The sequence below is a fragment of the Schistocerca serialis genome, chromosome 1 (genome assembly GCF_023864345.2).
Source record: "Schistocerca serialis cubense isolate TAMUIC-IGC-003099 chromosome 1, iqSchSeri2.2, whole genome shotgun sequence".
NCBI lineage: Eukaryota > Metazoa > Arthropoda > Insecta > Orthoptera > Acrididae > Schistocerca > Schistocerca serialis.
The window spans coordinates 1,094,394,356-1,094,415,244 of record NC_064638.1 but is presented as its reverse complement, the minus strand read 5'-3'; the positions used below and the strand labels follow the sequence as shown (position 1 = coordinate 1,094,415,244).

Sequence of the window (20,889 nt, the reverse complement as noted above, 5' to 3'; positions counted from 1 at the left end):
CATTCATGATTTGCTGAAATGTTTAGATTCAGCTACATATGCTATTAGGGTTATAGCAAATTTTGGTGATAAACATATCAGGAAATTAGCCTATTATGCCTATTACATTCACTGCTTTCATATGGCATAATATCTGTGGTAATTCATCATTAAGGGAAACAGTATTCAGTACACAAAAACGTGTAATCGGAATAATAGCTGGTGCACACTCCAGATCACTTTGCAGACATTTATTTCAGGGACTCAGGATGTTCACAGTACCTTCACAATACATATATTCTTTTAAAATTTGTTATTAATAACACATCCCAATTAAGAAGTAATAGCAAAGTGCATAGCTATAACACTAGAAGAAATCATGATTTTAACACTTATGCATTAAATCTGACTTTGGCACAGAAAGGGATTAATTATGCTGCAACAAAAGTCTTTGTTCATTTACCAAATAGCATTAAAAGTCTGACAGATAGGCAACCAGCATTTATTAACAAATTACTGAAAGACAACTCCTTCTACTCAATAGAAGAATTTTTAGATATGAATATAGCGTTTGTCAGTTAACGGGCAGCACTATGGTTGTTGGTTCATACATATAAATGTTCCTCACCCTTCACTGCCCCAACGTGACACAAATGTCAGAGGTATTCACAAATAAGCTTCGCTTCCAACCACACACATCACCTATGTCATGCATTGTCCAGGGCATCCGGCAACAGGACAATCCCATGCCCAATTGGAGTGCGTGGCGCCCACTTTCCGTACTTTAAAAATTGTTTGTTGTCGACCAACACCACATTAGTAATTTTGGTTCCTACTGGCATCAGCTATGCTGGGTTAAAATTTCATGACACAATTTTTCTCCACCCTATCTATCTATATATATATATATATATATATATATATATATATATATATATATATTACTACTTCATATCTAAAAATTCCTCTATTGAGTAGAAGGAGTTGCCATCAGAAATTCTTTTAATTTGTATTTCAATGCTGGTTGCCTGTCTGGCAGACTATTTGATAAATGAGCAAATAGACAGAGTGAGTCACTAACTACTGCCACTTAGAATAACTCCGAAAGTATGATAGTAGCTGAAAAGTTTGTGGGACAAACGTTGCATGGGACAATGGGGGTTATAATATGATGTTGGTTTTTTGTTGCTAGGTGGAGTCATGTCTGAGATATGAAGGCCAACTTTGGTATTTTAAATGGGATGCTATAGTTCGGTACTTATTTTCTGATAGTGGCTATCGAGACGAATCCAATGATGTGTAGCAGTAAGATCTTTCAACGTCAACGAAGGCCAAAAAGCTGGCATGAATGTTAATTTACAGAAGGTGTTCGAGGTGATGACCATTGGTATCATTGCAGTGCTGCAATCTTCTTATCATGGATTGAGTGGTATTTCTTATCACTTCGGTACTGATTCAAGCACATGCTCTGACAATTCTCTCTCGTATACCATTCAGATAGTAAATACTGGCCCAATACGGGGTATCCATCTTACATGCCATTGACATGTAAACACCATTCGACAGTTTTGCAATACAACACTAACATATTGGATTAGATTAGATTCAGTTTTTGTTCCATAGACCCAAAAAATGAGATGATTCTCGTGGGTGTGGAACATGTCAGAAAGTATGGCATAAAAACAAAACATTTGAGTATAATACTTACTATCCTGATCCTTTGTCAGGAGATAGTCGAAAATAAGTTAATACCATGCAGTAAACTGGGACAGCTAATATTTACAGAATTAACACACTGTCAGAATGAAACACTGTTATGTATTATTAATAAATTTATCATACGTAAAATATCTAATCTTGACTTCTGTGACCAAGTGTTGTCAAAACTGAAATATTACAGATATTTTTACTTAAGCTGCATAACGGTCTCTGTTAAGATGTTTATCTATGGAACAGAAGGAATTGCCTATCAAAAAGTCTTTCAAACTCTGTTTAAACCATACTTTATCTAAAACCCAGTTTATAATGATTGCTGGCAATTTATTAAAAATGTGTGTTTCCGAATAATGGACCACTTTTTGGACCAAGGTAAGTGATTTTAGGCCTTTATGTAGATTCTTCTTATTCCTAGTATTGATACTGTGTACTGAGCTATTGGTTGGAAATAGAGATGTATTACTTGCAACAAATTTCATTAAGGAATAAATATACTGAGAAGCAGTGGTTAGAATACGAAGTTCCTTGAGCAGATTTCTACATGATGTTCTCGGATTTACACGACAAATGATTCTTATCACACGCTTTTGCTCGGTTTGATGAGTTCCCCAGAATATGATCCCATACGACAAAATAGAATGAAAGTAAGCAAAGTATGCATGTTTTTTTATATTTATATCTCCTACATCTGACATCATTCTCATGGCAAATATAGACTTGTTTAGGCGCTTAAGCATTTCTGTGGTAAGCCCTTCCCAACTGAATTTATTATCGAGTTGTAATCTCAGAAATTTAACACAGTCAACCTCTTCGATCTGAATGTCCTCATATGTTATACTCATGATGGAAGGAAATCTCTTACAGGTTCTGAACTGCATATAGTGTCTTCTCAAAGTTTAATGACAAAGAATTAGCTTTAAACCACTTATTAATGTCAGTGAAAACCTGATTACTACTTTTTCTAAATTTGTATTTGATTTGCTACTTATTGCAACGTTTGTATCATCTGCAAACCAAACAAACTTAGCATCTGGCAATGTAACAGATGAGAGGTCACTAATATACACAAGAAAAAGCAATGGACCCAGAATGGAACCGTGAGGAGCACCACATGTAATTAATTCCCATTTAGATGAAGACTGACTGCTTAATGCACAGGTATTTCGCAGCAGGTACAGTAAGACTAGTATCGTCGAATCAAGCGAGTGTGAATGATGTATTCCTTCGAAGAACAAGTCAATACGCTTCTCATTTACAGAGAATGCCAATGAAATTCAGTGAGAGCTAGTGACTTATACGCTGAAAGATATCCTTAATGCACTCACCCAACACGTCGTACATTTAAATATGTGTAGGATAAATAAAGAACAACTGGATCTTTAACACATCGGAAACATATCCGGCAAAGAAAAGTTACTAACAAGGAAACGCAAAATGGTACTCATGCCACTGTAGTTCGAGATCCTTATGTTAGTTGTTAGTTCGCGTCAAATCGGTGGGGAATCTGTAATGGGCCAGAGTAGTGTTGTTCGTGTTCTGCATCACCATAAATATCATCCTTACCATATCAGTCTCCACCAAGAATTAACTGGTACGGATTGTATGCATGAATTCTGCTGATGGGCTCAGCTTCAGATTCAGAGGGCTGACACATTTTTTAATTTGATTTTATTTACTGACGAGGCCACATTCACGAATTTTGGAAATGTTAATTTGTATAACAGGCATTATTTGGCAACTGAAAATCCATGTTGGCTGCAGCAAGCTGCACACCATAAACCGTGGTCGGTGAATGTGTGGTGTGGGATTCTGGAGGATGTAATGTAAAGGTTTGTTGTGCCATGTTTGTTACCCTGCAGTAGAGGTCCTACACCAGTCTAATGAGTATAAATTAATAATACGCGCGCAAAAGCCTTTATATATTGCAGTACTTCTGAAGCTTTCTCAACGTGTCAGGACACTTACTTAATTTTGCGTTCAGTATTTTCCATTACTTATTAATTGCCGGAAGCTTATAATCTCTGTTTTTCTTATATCATTCACTGTCAAACAGAAATCGCAAACTGTTTTGCAACCCTAGTGATGACAGTACAATGAACTGTAAAACTACATATCAAACCGAAAGTTTTTTATGAACGTCACGATGTGATTCGACAGTTCAACATGAACATCTCTATTGATGGATTCCTCGGAATTCAGGAATCGCAACGAGTAATCGTCGATATCATATCGAATGAGTTTCGAGGCTGTGTAGTGTTTTACGTCGATTTGTATTTATACAGGTCACAAATGTTTTGCGTTTGTAAAATTTATTTATCTTTGTTTTAATACCTCGTAGTTCATCTTTATGCTTTTAAAAAGACGTATAGTTTTTGCCTGATTAGTGTTATCTCAAGTAACAAAGTTTAGGCTGCTTCCTAAAGTCTGTAAACAAACGACATGTCCGCTATATGATCATGCACCTGTCAAACTAGCGTAAATATGACCCTCAAGTGCTTTAACGATAATGCATCGACGGGAAATAACGGGCGAAGAATACCGACTACAGTACCTGCATTCAGGGAGAATGGCATCTTGCGAGTTTTCAGATACCGGATATGATTCATTTGCTGGTATTGAAATACAGTGACTAGCCTAATTATGCTGGCGATGTTGCAAGGTGAGATCGTTTACGTTTATAATTTTGAGAATATGTATCTTAATTCAGCAGTCTTCACGTATTTTACCTGTTCCAGGATGTTACCTATTGATATCTGGCCGACATGGGTGATGTCGATAGGCGTGGTTGTTCCACTAGTCGCTGCCCTAGCAGTGTGTATTTGTGGATGCAGGAAGACCGTTCCCAAGTAAGATAACAAAATTTGGTAGAACAGTGGCACTTCAATAGTTTTGTCATGAAGTGTGACCGATTTAGGAATAAAGCCTTTGACTATATTAACGAATCTTTCGAAAATAGTCATAATTAATATATTTTACATGTAAAACTTTTTCCTTTCTTTTTAACTTTGAAAAATATATACAGTAGGCTAGTACGGCAAATAGCCCAGCATTGCTTATCATAATGTAAACAAATATTGGCAGGTAATACATACATAGTGAAAGTGCCTACTGCTTAACTTGCACTAAAGTGATAGGAAACAGGATACTGACATATTAAAAATAAAAAATGGTTTGGTAGTTTACTTTAAAGTAATATAAGGTGACTCCAGTTTAGTATCGTAGTGTAGTAGTTAAACTTTAAGCAATCGATTTAAATGCCTTGTTACTTGACAAGAATAATTTGTCACCATCCTTAAATTACCTCATGACACCAGCAATATAAATACATGAAACAGTAAAAAAAGAGAACATGTAATTCTGGTACATGGATTACAGTATATGTGCTATTGATGTAGTATGAAGTAGGTGTAGTAAAAACTGGTTAGTGTGTATAGTTCCAGCCCCCCCCCCCTCCCCTATGATAAATGCAAGATGTAGATGTGAGTTGGCACTACGTAACTCTTGTGCCAAAAATCACTTTCATTGTGGAGTCGCAATGTTTTCATGTTATGTGTGAAGAAAGGAAAAATAAGTCTGTGATTAAGTGAGCATGTATTAATATACAAAGCAAAAAAATTATTCATTTATTTGTCCTTCGAGCATGTGGCATTGCAATGTAGGACTTGTCAGTTTCATTACAGAAGTAACATATACACAGGTTAGGCAAGGATATGGCAGGAAATTGGTTATGGCATATTCAATGGGATTATCCCAGCAATCGCCTTAGAAGCATGAGGATACCATAGAGAACCCAAGTGAGGATGGCTGGACAGGAGTTCGAACTCCATTCCTCCCAAATGAAAATCCACCGCATTAACATCGTGCCATCTCACATGTTATGTGATTTGAGAAGAAAACTTTCAACAGAACCACACACATCTAGGCTACAAACAATTTATGTTATGCATTAGAAGTATAAACAATATCATTATTAGAATATTAAGCAGAACTCAATGACAGTTGGGATGTGAATTGGGTGAAGGCAATAGGACAAGAGGTGGGTGTGGGGGCAGTAGGTTACTTTAGGTTGAGGCAAGGATGATTTTGATAGCAGAGAAGTGTGGTAAGAGTAGCTCCAATCTGCTAATTTCAGAGAAGCTGGTGGTGAAGGTGAGAATCGAAATGACTCGGCAGCCATTGAAGTCGAGCATGTTATGTGCAGCTCTGTGTTGTGCCGTATGGTGTTCCACTTTCTTCTTGGCAACAGTTTGATGGTGGCCATTCATCCTGTGGACAGCTGACTGATAGTCATAGCACATGTAGAAAGCTGTGCAGTGATTGCAGCAGAGCTGGTATATCACATGGCTGCTTTCACATGTGGTCTGGTCTCTGATGGGATAGGATAAGCCAGTGACAGGACTCGAATAATAGAAGTGCTGGGTGGGTCGATTTGACAGATCTTTCACGTGGGTCTTCCACAGAGATAAGATTGCTGTGGCAATAGGCTGGCTTTGAGAGTGGTTAGGGATGGACTAGGATGTTGTGGAGGTTTGATGGGTGATGGAACACCTCTTTAGAAGGGGTGGGAAGGACCTTGCATAGGGTGTCCATCATTTCGAGAAGCAAAGCCGTGACATAGGCTACCATTCAGTTGTTTCAGTCTGGGGTGGAATTAGGTGATGAAGGGGGCTCTTTTTTGTAGCTGGTTCTTTGGGGTGGTGGGAGGATTAGGGATATGTGGAGAAATGACGTGGGAAATATGTTTGCAGACTAGGTCTAGAGGATAGTGCCTGTCTGTGAAGGCCTTTGTGAGACCTTCAGCATACTGGAGAAAGGAGTTCTTGTCTCTGCAGATGTGCCATCCCTGTGTGGCGAGGCTGTACGGGAAGGATTATTTGGTTTGGAAGGGATGGAAGCTGTAGGAAATGAGGGTACTTTTGGTGGTTGATGGGTTTAATGTGGACAGAGATGGCAGATGGAAGGAATGCGTTGAGGTTGTAAAGGAATGAGGATACGATGTCTTGGCCCTGAGTCCAGATCTTGCATATATCATCAGTGAACCTGAACTAGACCAGGGATTTAGGGTTTTGGAAGGTTTCCTCTAGATGTTCCATAAAATGGGTTGACGTAGGAGTATGCCAGGTGGATGCCCATGACTGTGCCATGAATTTTTTGATATGCTCCCTTCAAAGGAGAAATCATAGTGCATTAGGATAAAGTTAGTGTGGTGTGTGGGGAATGAGGTGGTGAGTTTGGAGTCTGAAGGATGATGGAACAGGTAGTGTTCAGTAGTTGCAAGACTTCAGGCATGAGGAATGCCGGTGTATAGGGAAGTGGCATCAGCATTGATGAGTGGGATAGTAGGTGGTGAAGGGGTGGGAAATGGTGGAGAGTCAGTGAAGGAAGTGATTGGTGTCTTTGATGTAGGAGGCTAGCTTTTGGACAATTGGTTGGAGGTGTTGGTCATTGAGGGCCAAAATTCTTTCAGTGGGAGCACAATAACCAACTAAAATGGGTTGTTCAGGATTGTTGGTTTGTGGATTTTGGGGAACCTGTATAATGTGGGTGTGCAGGGTGTCATAAGGGTGAGGAGGGAAGTGGTTTCAGAGAGAGAGGTTCTGGGAAGGGCTTGAGGCTTCAGGCAGGGATTGGAGATTATGTTGGAGTTCTGGGATGGAATCAGTCTGGCAGAGTTTATAGTTAGAGAAGTCAGATAATTGCCAAAGGTCTTCTGCCAGGTAGTCACAGAAATTCATAATGACAGTTGTGGAACTGTTGTCTGCAGGTAGAACGATTAGGTGAGGATATGTTTAGAGGCTGTGGATGGCTGTCCATTCCTTTGCTGAAAGGTGACGTTCTTAGGACGGTACCTGGGGAAGGATGGTGAGGCCAAGTTTGAGGTAAGAAATACCTGGAAGGTAACAGATGGGTGGTTGGGTGGGTGCGGAGGGTTCGGTGGTGGGTGGAATTGTGCTTGGGTGGTGCTATGAACTGGAAGAGGTGGGGTTTAACATTGTGATTAGGTTGCCTTTGGTTATAGGGATTTGTGGCAAATAGGTATTGTCATTGCAGGAATTGGGAGGAGGAGAATAGGTCTTGGACAAGTGCAAGTGGGTTGAAACTAGTATAGAACTGTAGGTGAGGCCTGTGGATAGGACTGAAACTTCTGTGGGGCTGAGGATTTTGGTGGAAAGGTTACATCAGTGTTCTGAAATTATTTCGGCTCTTGATTTAATGGCATGTCAGTAGGGAGTTTTGGGGACTATGGCAAGTTGAAAAGGTCAACTAGGCAGGGTCTGGGTGCTATGATGTGCTGAGGAGGAGTAACACTATGGGTAGAATATATGTTGTTGGACAGTGGTGCCCCAAGGCAGCAGGTTGCATACCTTATGGAGGTGGTGTCTGTAATAGTCTTCCAGGTGCTGGAAAGCAACAGATTGAATTTCAGAGATATGATGTATGTAGTAGGATTGCACAGTAGCAGTATCTTGCATAGGTGGCTCTGCCCATGCCATGGAGGTGTGCTTTTGTAGCCCCAGGTTTGTGAGGGACAAGGACTGGAGGAATCTGACAAAGTGCTATGCCTCTCCCTTCCCCACCCCACCCTGGACTGCTGCTTTCATTTAGTGTTATAGTGGCATTCTGGCTGCAGATGCCAGTGATAGAGGGCATGCGTGCATCAGGTGTGCCTACTTGTGTGACTATGTGTAACAATCATCTCGTTGTGCCTGTCTGCAACTCAACATGCCGATCTTTACAGTGAGTAGCTGTCCACCCTTTCCATAATATTGTTGATACTCCAACCTGGACTTCCTATCATTTGCTTATTCCTTCTGTTGATAGTGGTTAGATTTTTAATTTTTATTTTTATTTTTTACTTACATCTTGTGACTTATACATAACTCTACATGCAGTCTCTCTCTTCACATCACGTTGTGTAAGTGATTGATGAATGAGTTGAACCTTTGAGCTATGACTTAATGATACTGTAGTGTAATAAATAATTTAGGAGTAAAGGAGACAGCTCATTAAATAACAGAAGTGTTCAGTTGTAGACATGCACATGCAGTAGAGAATGAAAACTTTGCTAGTTTTTCTAAGAAACCCTGTGATGAGCTAGAGTACACAGTATTGCAGTTCGACTAGTGGACTGGGGTGGCGGTTGTCAGATGGAATGGGTAGAGGGAGGAAGAGGCAGGAAGAAGAGAAGGGATTGGGGATGAGTAGCTAATGGCTTCAAGGGAGGCAGTAACTGTGCAAGATTGGACTTCTGGAGGTAGGGATGGCAAGTGCAAGGGATAGGCATGTGACACACCGTTGCCATATCTGCTGACGTGCATCAGGTGCAGAAGATGACATGGAAGTGAGGATTTGGAGGGGATAACAGGACAGAGGAAAGGCATCCATTGAGCAGTGGATGTGGGGTCAGTGAGTTAGTAGAAATTGAAGCTGGGAGGATTGTGGGAGCAAAGGATGTGTTACAAACATAACTTCCATCTAAATAGTTCAGAAAAGGTGGCACTGGAGGGAAGAATCCAGACGACATGGGTTGTGAAGCAGCTGTTAAATCCAAACATGTTGTATTCAGCAGTGTATTGTGGCACTGGATGGTCAACTCTGGTCTAGGCCACTGTTTGGTGGTGTCCACTTATTATGGTGGACAGGAGGTTGGTGCTCATGTTCACAAAAATGCTGTGCATCATTGCAGCAGAGCCAGCATATGACATGGCGGTTTTCACAGGTGACCCTGCCTCTAATGGGATAGGCTAAGCCTATGAAAGGACTGGAGTGCCATGTGCTGGTTTAGTGGATCGGGCAAGTCTTGCACCTTGGATCTTCTACAGGGATACGACCCCTGTGGCAAGGGATACGAGAGGTGTGTGATAAGGATGAAACAGGATTTTGTGTAGGTAGGGTGGTTGATGCAGTGTCACTTTTGGAGGGGTTGGGAGGTTCTTGGGAAGAATGTCCGTCATTTCAGGGCAGGAGATAGATTATCAAACCCCTGGCAAAACATGTGATTTATTTGATCCAATGCCGGGTGATATTGGGTGAAGAGAGGGCTGCACCTTTGCAGCTGATTCTTCGGGATGATGGGGGAAGGTTAGGGGAGTGTGAGGAAATCTGTTAGTGCGTTAGGTTTGGAGGATAGTATTTGTTTGAGAAGACCTTGTGAGACCTTCAGCATACTGGCCAATGGAATTCTCGCCACAGCTCATGCACTGTTCATGGGTGGCAAGGTTGTATGAGAGCAATTACTTTGGTTTGGAAGATGTGACAGCTGTCAAAATGCAGGAAGTGTTGGTGGTTTTTGGGCTTAAAATGGACAGAGCTGGAGATAGAGCCGTCAGGAGGTGGTCAGTGGTCAGGAAGGTGGTTGTTGGGTTGAAGATGACCAAGTTTGAAGGAGATGGGAGAGAAAACATTGAGATTGTGGTGGAATGGGGATAAGATGTCTTGACCCTGGGTGCAAATATCAATGAATTTGAACTTGACAGGCTGGCGTAGGAGGGTGCCACGCAGATACATGTGGTAAAGGACTGATGCAAATGAAATTAAGCACATCACAAACTTTCTCAGCTCATGTCATGATCACTGCTAATTGCTCTACTCTTGTGAAGAAAACCTGATTGAAAAATTCTGCAACATTTAAAAAAATATAGCAGCTGTATGTTGGTGACACCATATCAGTAATTCATAACAACACATTGTTACTAGAAGTTAACAATTAATAGTTTTCGTCTATTTTAAATGAACATTTTTACTGAATGTTCCCTGATGGATTAAAAGTGTTTGCTGGACTGGGACATAAACTTGGACTCTCAAGGGTTTGGTACTGCTTTCAGCTATTGGGGAGGTTCATAACAGTGCATACTCCATTGCAAAAACAGGAAGACCTGTTGTGTAGATGGTAGATAAGGCATTCTCTGCAGTATTTCAAATAATAGTAGTCCAAGCAGATGCACAGGAGAGTTGCTGTGGAGCTTAAAAAGTAGTATGGAGGTGCAGACAGAACAGGAGCTTGGGTTCATTTGGAATCATGCCATGAGAGGAAAATTGTGTCACTTGTCATGCTAAGTTAGATAGTGGATTCTAAGGCATATGCAGGAGCAGATCTACTGTAGATTCAGATCACAATTTAGTAACGAGAAAGGGTAGGCTGAAGCTTAAGAAATCATCTGGAAGAGTCAGTGAGGGAAAAAGTGGGATACTGAATTACTAAGGAATAATTATGTCCATTTGAAGTTCTCAAAGACTATAGATATATTGTGATAATTAATACCATAGTATGTGGCTCAGTTGAAGAGAAATTGACATCTTTAAAAAGAACAACAAGAGAAGCTGGAAAGACAAGTATAGGTGTAAAGCAGGTAAGTTTGAAGAAACCTCAAGTTGGACTAACCAAAGAAATACTTCAATTGATCGATGAAAGGAGGTGGTACAAAAATACCCAGTAAAGAACAGGAAGACAGCAATATAAGTCACTTAGGAATGAAATGAATATGATTTGCAGGGAAGTTAAGCAAAGTGGTTGCAGGAAAAATGTGAAGAAATGAACGAAAAAAAGAGTTGTTGAAATGACAAACTCGGCATATGGAGAAGGTAAAACCACCTTCAGTGAAATTGAAAGCAAACGTATCAACATTAGGAGTGCTGTATGAATCATACTGTTTAACACAGAGAAAAGACCAGATAGGTGTAAAGAGTACACTGAAGGCCTCTATGAGGAGAAGGAACTACCTGATAACATGATAGAAGAAGAAATAGTAACATGAAAGACATAAGGGTTTCAATATTAAGAGTCAGAGTTGAACAGAGCTTTATAAGGCTTTCAATCAAATAAAGTGGAAGGCCTAACTGACATTCCTTTGGAATTTTGAGATCAGTATTGCAATTCTGAAGCTACTGAGGATAAAATACAGGAAGCAGTAGATTATCTACAACTTGTACATAAACCGGACTGTAGTTCTAAAAGTTGGTGTACTTGAAAGGTAAGTGGCAATGGAGAAGGGAGTGAGAAGGTTATAGTATAAGCCTCTGGCTATTATTTATGTACAGTGGGCAAGCACCAAAGGAAATTGAGGAGAAATGTGGTAACATAACCATGCACAGTGCTGGACATTAAAATTCCAACAGCATGAAGATGGCACACAACAAATCACAAATTTAGCATGAAATATACTACATGCTCCATTTAGTGCAGCCATGCAAAATTGGTACGAGTAATGCCATCCATATTCTGTATACAAAGAAACTTTACACACCTGATCTCTCATTCAAAAATTCTAGTTGAATGTTGTTGATTTGTGAAAAGATGGTGTGAATATCTTTAATTACTTATTTCTTATTCAGACTGACCAGATTAGGGCCTTACGGCTCTCTCTGAATTCTGACGAGGAACAACACACATGCAAAAATATTACATAAAAATCACAATTATTATAATTTGCATTATTAATAAAAATGATTGTTGGCAATGATGATGATGATGATGATGATAATAATAATAATAATAATAATAATAATTCCCGTGGAGGCCCGGGAAAAGAATAGGCCTCCGGTATGTTCTGCCAGTCGTAAAAGGCGACAAAAAGAACAAACCACTAATAGGGCTAACCCCCTTTTAGTGTGATTAGTTGGTTCAGGACAGAACTAAAGAAGCCTCGGACAAGCGCCGTCATGGTGGGGGCGACGCTTGAACCCTATGCCCGCCCACAATGGTAACGACACTGCTAGCCAACTGGAAAATGATTCAAATCCAAATAGAGGTGTTTTGCAGGATATGCTTCCTGCCACCACCCTAGAAGGAAAACAAAGACAGGATGAGATGGTCAGATGAAGTTAATCCACACCTCATGTTCTGTTTATTACCAAGCAACAAACCTAGGAACCAACACAACTGGATACAGATCACAAGTATACACAACATTTATTACCAGATACCCAGAATTAAAATTTTTAACAGAACAACGACTAGCTGATCAGATCCGTGTAATAATCAAAAATAACAGGATACCACAGTCAGAATTAGAAAACATCAAACAACAAGTACAACAAATACTGGAACAAAATAATGTGCAATCAGAAGAAGAAGAAAATACAGTAATGGACTCAAACATCCCAGAGCAAACAAACAAAGAACAACACGCATCAATTAAACAGTCAGAGGAAAACGAAATCTTAAGACAGCCACCAGAACAAGCACAAATAGAACATGAAGTGACACACATGTTAGATATAGAAGAAAAATTTCAGCTGACATATATAGAATACAAAGACACAAATACAGACGTTAGACCATTCTTGCATAGACTGCCAAATAACCCACAAGTCGAAACAACAATGACAACTATCAACACAATCATACACAACAAAATAAATGAAAACACAACTATGGAAGAGCTACAACTACTGGTTTATATAGGAGCACTCACTACACTAAATATACACACTAGGCAGAGATCAGAACCAACCAACACACAGAAGAAACTTACAAAACCAGCATGGCAACACAGGCTACAGATCAAAATAGAAAGACTGAGAAAAGACAACGGACAGCTAACACAATTTATAAGAAATGAAATGTCAGAAAAAAAACGAAAAAGGTTAGGTAAAATCTCACAACAAGAAGTGATAGAGCAATTAGATGAAAAGAAGCAGAAATTACAAGCATTGGCCAAATGACTTAGAAGATACAAAAAAAGTGAAAATAGAAGGAAACAAAACCAAACATTCAACACAAACCAAAAGAAATTTTACCAGACAATAGATAACACGCACATTAAAATAGACAATCCATCAAACATAGAAGACATGGAACACTTCTGGAGCAACATATGGTCAAACCCGGTACAACATAACAGGCATGCACAGTGGATACAAGCAGAAACAGATACGTACAAGATGATACCATAAATGCCTGAAGTGATAATTTTGCAAGATGAAGTCACCCAAGCAATTAATTCTACTCACAATTGGAAAGCCCCTGGAAAGGATAAAATAGCAAATTTCTGGCTAAAGAAATTCACCTCAACACATTCACATCTAACTAAATTATTTAACAGTTACATTGCAGACCCATACACATTCCCTGATACACTTACACATGGAATAACTTATCTGAAACCTAAAGATCAAGCAGACACAGCAAACCCAGCTAAATATCGCCCCATAACATGCCTACCAACAATATACAAAATATTAACCTCAGTCATTACACAGAAATTAATGACACATACAACACAGAACAAAATTATAAATGAAGAACAAAAAGGCTGTTGCAAAGGAGCACGAGGATGTAAAGAGCAACTGATAATAGATGCAGAGGTGACATATCAAGCTAAAACTAAACAAAGGTCGCTACACTATGCATACATTGATTACCAAAAAGCTTTTGATAGTGTACCCCACTCATGGTTACTACAAATATTGGAAATATACAAAGTAGATCCTAAATTAATACAGTTCTTAAACATAGTAATGAAAAATTGGAAAACCACACTTAATATCCTAAGAAATTCAAATAATATCACATCACAGCCAATACAGATTAAGCATGGAATATATCAAGGAGACTCATTAAGTCCTTTCTGGTTCTGCCTTGCTCTGAACCCACTATCCAACATGCTAAATAATACAAATTATGGATACAATATTACTGGAACATACCCATACAAAATCACACATGTGCTATACATGGATGATCTAAAACTACTGGCAGCAACAAATCAACAACTCAGCCATTTACTAAAGATAACAGAAGTATTCAGCAATGATATAAATATGGTTTTGGAACAGACAAATGTAAGAAAAATAGCATAGTCAAGGGAAAACACACTAAACAAGAAGATCACATATTGGATAACCACAGCGACTGCATAGAAGTGATGGAAAAAACAGATGCCTATAAATATCTAGGATACAGACAAAAAATAGGAATAGATAATACAAATATACATCTACATCCATACTCCGCAAGCCACCTGACTGTGTGTGGCGGAGGGTACCTTCAGTACCTCTATCGGTTCTCCCTCCTATTCCAGTCTCGTATTGTTCGTGGAAAGAAGGATTGTCGGTATGCCTCTGTGTGGGCTCTAATCTCTCTGATTTTATCCTCATGGTCTCTTCGCGAGATATACGTAGGAGGGAGCAATATACTGCTTGACTCTTCGGTGAGGGTATGTTCTCGAAACTTTGACAAATGCCTGTACCGAGCTACTGAGCGTCTCTCCTGCAGAGTCTTTCACTGGAGTTTATCTATCATCTCCGTAACGCTTTCGCGATTACTAAATGATCCTGTAACGAAGCGCACTGCTCTCTGTTGGATCTTCTCTATTACTTGTATCAACCCTATCTGATACGGATCCCACACTGCTGAGCAGTATTCAAGCAGTGGGCGAACAAGCGTACTGTACCCTACTTCCTTTGTTTTCGGATTGCATTTCCTTAGGATTCTTCCAATGAATCTCAGTCTGGCATCTGCTTTACCGACAATCAACATTATATGATCATTCCATTTTAAATCACTCCTAATGCGTACTCCCAGATAATTTATGGTATTAACTGCTTCCAGTTGCTGACCTGCTATTTTGTAGCTAAATGATAAAGGATCTATCTTTCTGTGTATTCGCAGCACATTACACTTGTCTACATTGAGATTCAATTGCCATTCCCTGCACCATGCGTCATTTCGCTGCAGATCCTCCTGCATTTCAGTAAAATTTTCCATTGTTACAACCTCTCGATACACCACAGCATCATCTGCAAAAAGTCTCAGTGAACTTCCGATGTCATCCACCAGGTCATTTATGTATATTGTGAATAGCAACGGTCCTATGACACTCCCCTGCCGCACACCTGAAATCACTCTTACTTCGGAAGACTTCTCTCCATTGAGAATGAAATGCTGCGTCCTGTTATCTAGGAACTCCTCAATCCAATCACACAATTGGTCTGATAGTCCATATGCTCTTACTTTGTTCATTAAACGACAGTGGGGAACTGTATCGAACGCCTTGCGGAAGTCAAGAAACACGGCATCTACCTGTGAACCCGTGTCTATGGCCCTCTGAGTCTCGTGGACGAATAGCGCGAGCTGGGTTTCACATGACCGTCTTTTTCGAAACCCATGCTGATTCCTACAGAGTAGATTTCTAGTCTCCAGAAAAGTCATTATACTCGAACATAATACGTGTTCCAAAATTCTACAACTGATCGACGTTAGAGATATAGGTCTATAGTTCTGCACATCTGTTTGACGTCCCTTCTTGAAAACGGGGATGACCTGTGCCCTTTTCCAATCCTTTGGAACGCTACGCTCTTCTAGATACCTACGGTACACCGCTGCAAGAAGGGGGGCAAGTTCCTTCGCGTACTCTGTGTAAAATTGAACTGGTATCCCATCAGGTCCAGAGGCCTTTCCTCTTTTGAGCGATTTTAATTGTTTCTCTATCCCTCTGTCGTCTATTTCGATATCTACCATTTTGTCATCTGTGCGACAATCTAGAGAAGGAACTACAGTGCAATCTTCCTCTGTGAAACAACTTTGGAAAAAGACATTTAGTATTTCGGCCTTTAGTCTGTCATCCTCTGTTTCAGTACCATTTTGGTCACAGAGTGTCTGGACATTTTGTTTTGATCCACCTACCACTTTGACATAAGACCAAAATTTTTTAGGATTTTCTGCCAAGTCAGTACATAGAACTTTACTTTCGAATTCATTGAACACCTCTCGCATAGCCCTCCTCACACTACATTTCGCTTCGCGTAATTTTTGTTTGTCTGCAAGGCTTTGGCTATGTTTATGTTTGCTGTGAAGTTTCCTTTGCTTCCGCAGCAGTTTTCTAACTCGGTTGTTGTACCACGGTGGCTCTTTTCCATCTCTTACGATCTTGCTTGGCACATACTCATCTAACGCATAATGTATGATGGTTTTGAACTTTGTCCACTGATCCTCAACACTATCTGTACTTGAGACAAAACTTTTGTGTTGAGCCAACAGGTGCTCTGAAATCTGCTTTTTGTCACTTTTTCTAAACAGAAAAATCTTCCTACCCTTTTTAATATTCCTATTTACGGCTGAAATCATCGATGCCGTAACCGCTTTATGATCGCTGATTCCCTGTTCTGCGTTAACTTTTTCAAATAGTTCGGGTCTGTTTGTCACCATAAGGTCTAATATGTTATCGCCACGAGTCGGTTCTCTGTTTAACTGCTCAGGGTAGTTTTCAGATAAAGCACTTAAAAAAATTTCACTGGATTCTTTGTCCCTGCCACCCGTTATGAACGTCTGAGTCTCCCAGTCTATATCCGGCAAATTAAAATCTCCACCCAGGACTATAACATGGTGGGGAAATCTACTTTAAATATTTTCCAGATTATCCTTCAGGTGCTCAGCCACAACAGCTGCTGAGCCAGGGGGCCTATAGAGACATCCAATTACCATGTCTGAGCCTGCTTTAACCGTGACCTTCACCCAAATCATTTCACATTTCGGATCTCCGTCAATTTCCTTCGATACTATTGCACTTCTTATCGCTATAAACACGCCTCCCCCTTCACTGTTCAGCCTGTCTCTGCGGTATACATTCCAATCTGAGCTTAGGATTTCATTACTGTTTACGTCTGTTTTCAGCCAACTTTCTGTCCCTAGTACTATGGGCGTTGTAACCGTTTATTAATGAGAGCAGTTCTGGTACCTTTCTATAGACGCTCCTGCAGTTTACTATTAGCACATTAATATTGTTATTCCCTGTTGCATTTTGCCTACTCCTACCTTGCCGCGTCTCAGGAGGCGTCTTGTCGGCCTAGGGAGGGGATTCTCTAACCTAAAAAAACCCCCATACCCCCATGTGCACTCCACACATACTCCGCTACCCTTGTAGCCGCTTCCGGCGTGTAGTGCACGCCTGACCTATTCAGGGGGACCCTACATTTCTCCACCCGATAGCGGAGGTCGAGAAATTTGCACCCCAGATCTCCGCAGAATCGTCTGAGCCTCTGATTTAAGCCTTCCACTCAGCTCCAAACCAGAGGACCGCGATCGGTTCTGGGAACGATACTACAAATAGTTAGCTCTGATTTCACCCCGCGAGCGAGGCTTTCCGCCTTCACCAATTCCGCCAACCGCCTGTATGAACTGAGGATGACCTCTGAACCCAGACAGCAGGAGTCATTGGTGCCAACATGAGCAACAATTTGCAGTTGGGTGCACCCAGTGCTCTCTATCGCCGCCGGTAGGGCCTCCTCCACATCTCGGATAAGACCCCCCGGCAAGCAGACAGAGTGAACACTGGCCTTCTTGCCCGACCTTCCCGCTATTTCTCTAAGGGGCTCCATCACCCGCCTAACGTTGGAGCTCCCAATAACTAATAAACCCCTCCCCCCATGTGCCTGCTCAGACCTTGCTGAAGGAGCAGCCACATGTCCACTCACAGGCAGAGCGGGCGATGCCACACGGGCAGCCTCCACATTGACCCTCCGCCTCGTGCGCCGCGAACGCCGCTGAACCCGCCACTCCCCTTGGGGAGAGGGTGGCCCAGCCGTGCCCGGTACCCGCGAAGATGTCTCGACAACAGGGACAGTGGGTGAAGCATGTAACAACCGGGGTGTACCGTGCGACGCACCAGACTCCCCACTGCCGCTACACTTCGAGGCAGCAGCCTGAAGATGGCTGACCGCGGCCATCAACACGCTCAGCTGTTCGCGAACAGTGTCCGTACACAGCAGTCACACATCCTATCCATCCTAAGGAATCAATTTACTGAAGAGAGTTAATCAACCTTTAACTAGACTGCTAATTCACTAAAGGCGGCTGTTTATTCACTAAACTGTGGTTGCTAGCTACTTCTTGCAGAAAACAATGAAAATAGCACTACCTGTCTCTGGACTGTATTGAAAACAAACACTAGCACTACTGGCACTATGGTTGACTAAATGGACTCTCTCTGACTGTATTCAAAACAAACACGAAATCTATGGAACACTATTAATAGCACTCGACAATTAAAGCTTCCTAAAAGCAAATACACACGGAAGAAGAAGTGACAAGTAAGAAAAATACAGTTAATACTTAAATTAAGGTAGCTCGCTACACAGCAGTCGTGAAGCAGACGGCAGTTACGACGACACTGACACTGACTATGGCTGACTAAAGGGACTCTCTCTGACTGTATTCAAAACAAACACAAAATCTATGGAACGCTATTAATAGCACCCGACAATTAAAGCTTCCTAAAAGCAAATACACACGGAAGAAGAAGTGACAAGTAAGAAAAATACAGTTAATACTTAAATTAAGGTAGCTCGCTGCACAGCAGACGTGAAGCAGACGGCAGTTACAACATGTTCCCACATACAAGTATGCACCACAAAATGTACTGGAGAACGATGAATACAAATTATACTGGAACAGAACCATTATATAACAGATAAAACAACACCACATAACAAACCTGACATCATACTCACCAATAAAAAGAAGAAATTAACACAACTAATATTAAAGAAGAACTAAAAGAAAAATATAGACAAAGACTAACAAAAATACTGAAAACAGAATTGACAGCAAGAAACAAGACAAAAGCTATAAATACGTATGCTATACCAATATTGACCTACTCATTTGGAGTAGTGAAATGGAGTAACACAGACCCAGAAGCACTCAATACACTTACACAATCACAACGCCACAAATATAGAATACATCACATACATTCAGCAACTGAAAGATTCACATTAAGCAGAAAGGAAGGAGGAAGGGGATTTATCGACATAAAAAACCTACATTATGGACAGGTAGACAATTTAAGAAAATTCTTTATAGAACGAGCAGAAACTAGCAAAATACACAAAGCAATCACTCATATAAATACATCGGCTACACCACTGCAATTTCATAACCACTTCTACAACCCTTTAGATCACATAACATCAACAGATACGAAGTAAGTAAATTGGAAAAAGAAAACACTACATGGCAAGCACCCGTATCATCTAACACAGCCACACATCGATCAAGACGCATCCAACACATGGCTAAGAAAAGGCAATATATACAGTGAGACGGAAGGATTCATGATTGCAATACTGGATCAAACAATAAACACCAGAATTACAGCAAGCATATTATTAAAGATCCCAATACCACAACAGATAAATGCAGACTTTGCAAACAACAAATAGAAACAGTAGATCACATCGCAAGTGGATGTACAATACTAGCAAATACAGAATACCCCAGAAGACATGACAATGTAGCAAAAATAATACATCAACAGCTTGCCTTACAACATAAACTTATAAAACAACATGTTCCCACATACAAGTATGCACCACAAAATGTACTGGAGAACGATGAATACAAATTATACTGGAACAGAACCATTATAACAGATAAAACAACACCACATAACAAACCTGACATCATACTCACCAATAAAAAGAAGAAATTAACACAACTAATCGAAATATCCATACCCAATACAACAAATATACAAAAGAAAACAGGAGAAAAAATTGAAAAATACATCCAACTGGCTGAGGAAGTCAAGGCCATGTGGCATCAGGATAAAGTTGACATTATACCAATTATACTATCAACTACAGGAGTCATACCACACAATATCCACCAGTACATCAATGCAATACAGCTACAGCCAAACTTATTTATACAACTACAGAAATCTGTAATTATTGATACATGTTCAATTACCCGAAAGTTCCTAAATGCAATATAACACATACCATACAGTTAAAAGGAAGTGACGCTTTCCATTTTTAACCAGACTTAACGTCTGAGAAAGTAAAGAAAGAATGAATAATAATAATGGTGGTGATGGTGATGGTGATGGTGATGATGGTGATGATGATGACAATAATAATGATGATAAAATAATGTAGGAATTAAGAATGATATTAATTAGTTTTTGCGTAAAAAAACTCAATAATAATAATTTGCATTATTAACAAAAATAATAATTTGCAATAATGGTAGTAATAATGATGATAATAAAATAATGGAGATGATACAAATGCTTTTGAAACCTTGTTTGGTATTAGAAGTAGTTACAGTGGTTGCTAAGAAAGAAGAGAATTTCAATAGAAAACTCAAACTGGAAACTCTAGGTAGGAATATCAACAATGTAAGAAAAGGTAGACTGCTACTTGACGTGTCTTCTTTACAGTAAGTAGCAGTCTATCTTCTCCAACATTGTC

General features: G+C 40.1%; 1 protein-coding gene across 4 annotated transcripts in view; it reads left to right on the top strand.

Moving 5' to 3' along the window:
- Positions 1-3,926: 3,926 nt before the first annotated feature.
- LOC126416171 (uncharacterized) overlaps positions 3,927-20,889 on the top strand; it is a 106,154-nt gene continuing 89,191 nt past the window's right edge. For 3 of the 4 annotated variants that reach the window (XM_050083771.1, XM_050083754.1, XM_050083746.1), the window contains exons 1-2: positions 3,927-4,354; positions 4,431-4,541. In XM_050083771.1, the coding sequence (XP_049939728.1) occupies positions 4,432-4,541 (110 nt within the window). In that variant the 5' untranslated portion in view covers positions 3,927-4,354; position 4,431. The remainder of the gene's footprint in view (positions 4,355-4,430; positions 4,542-20,889) is intronic. The other variant, XM_050083764.1, reaches the window with a different exon arrangement.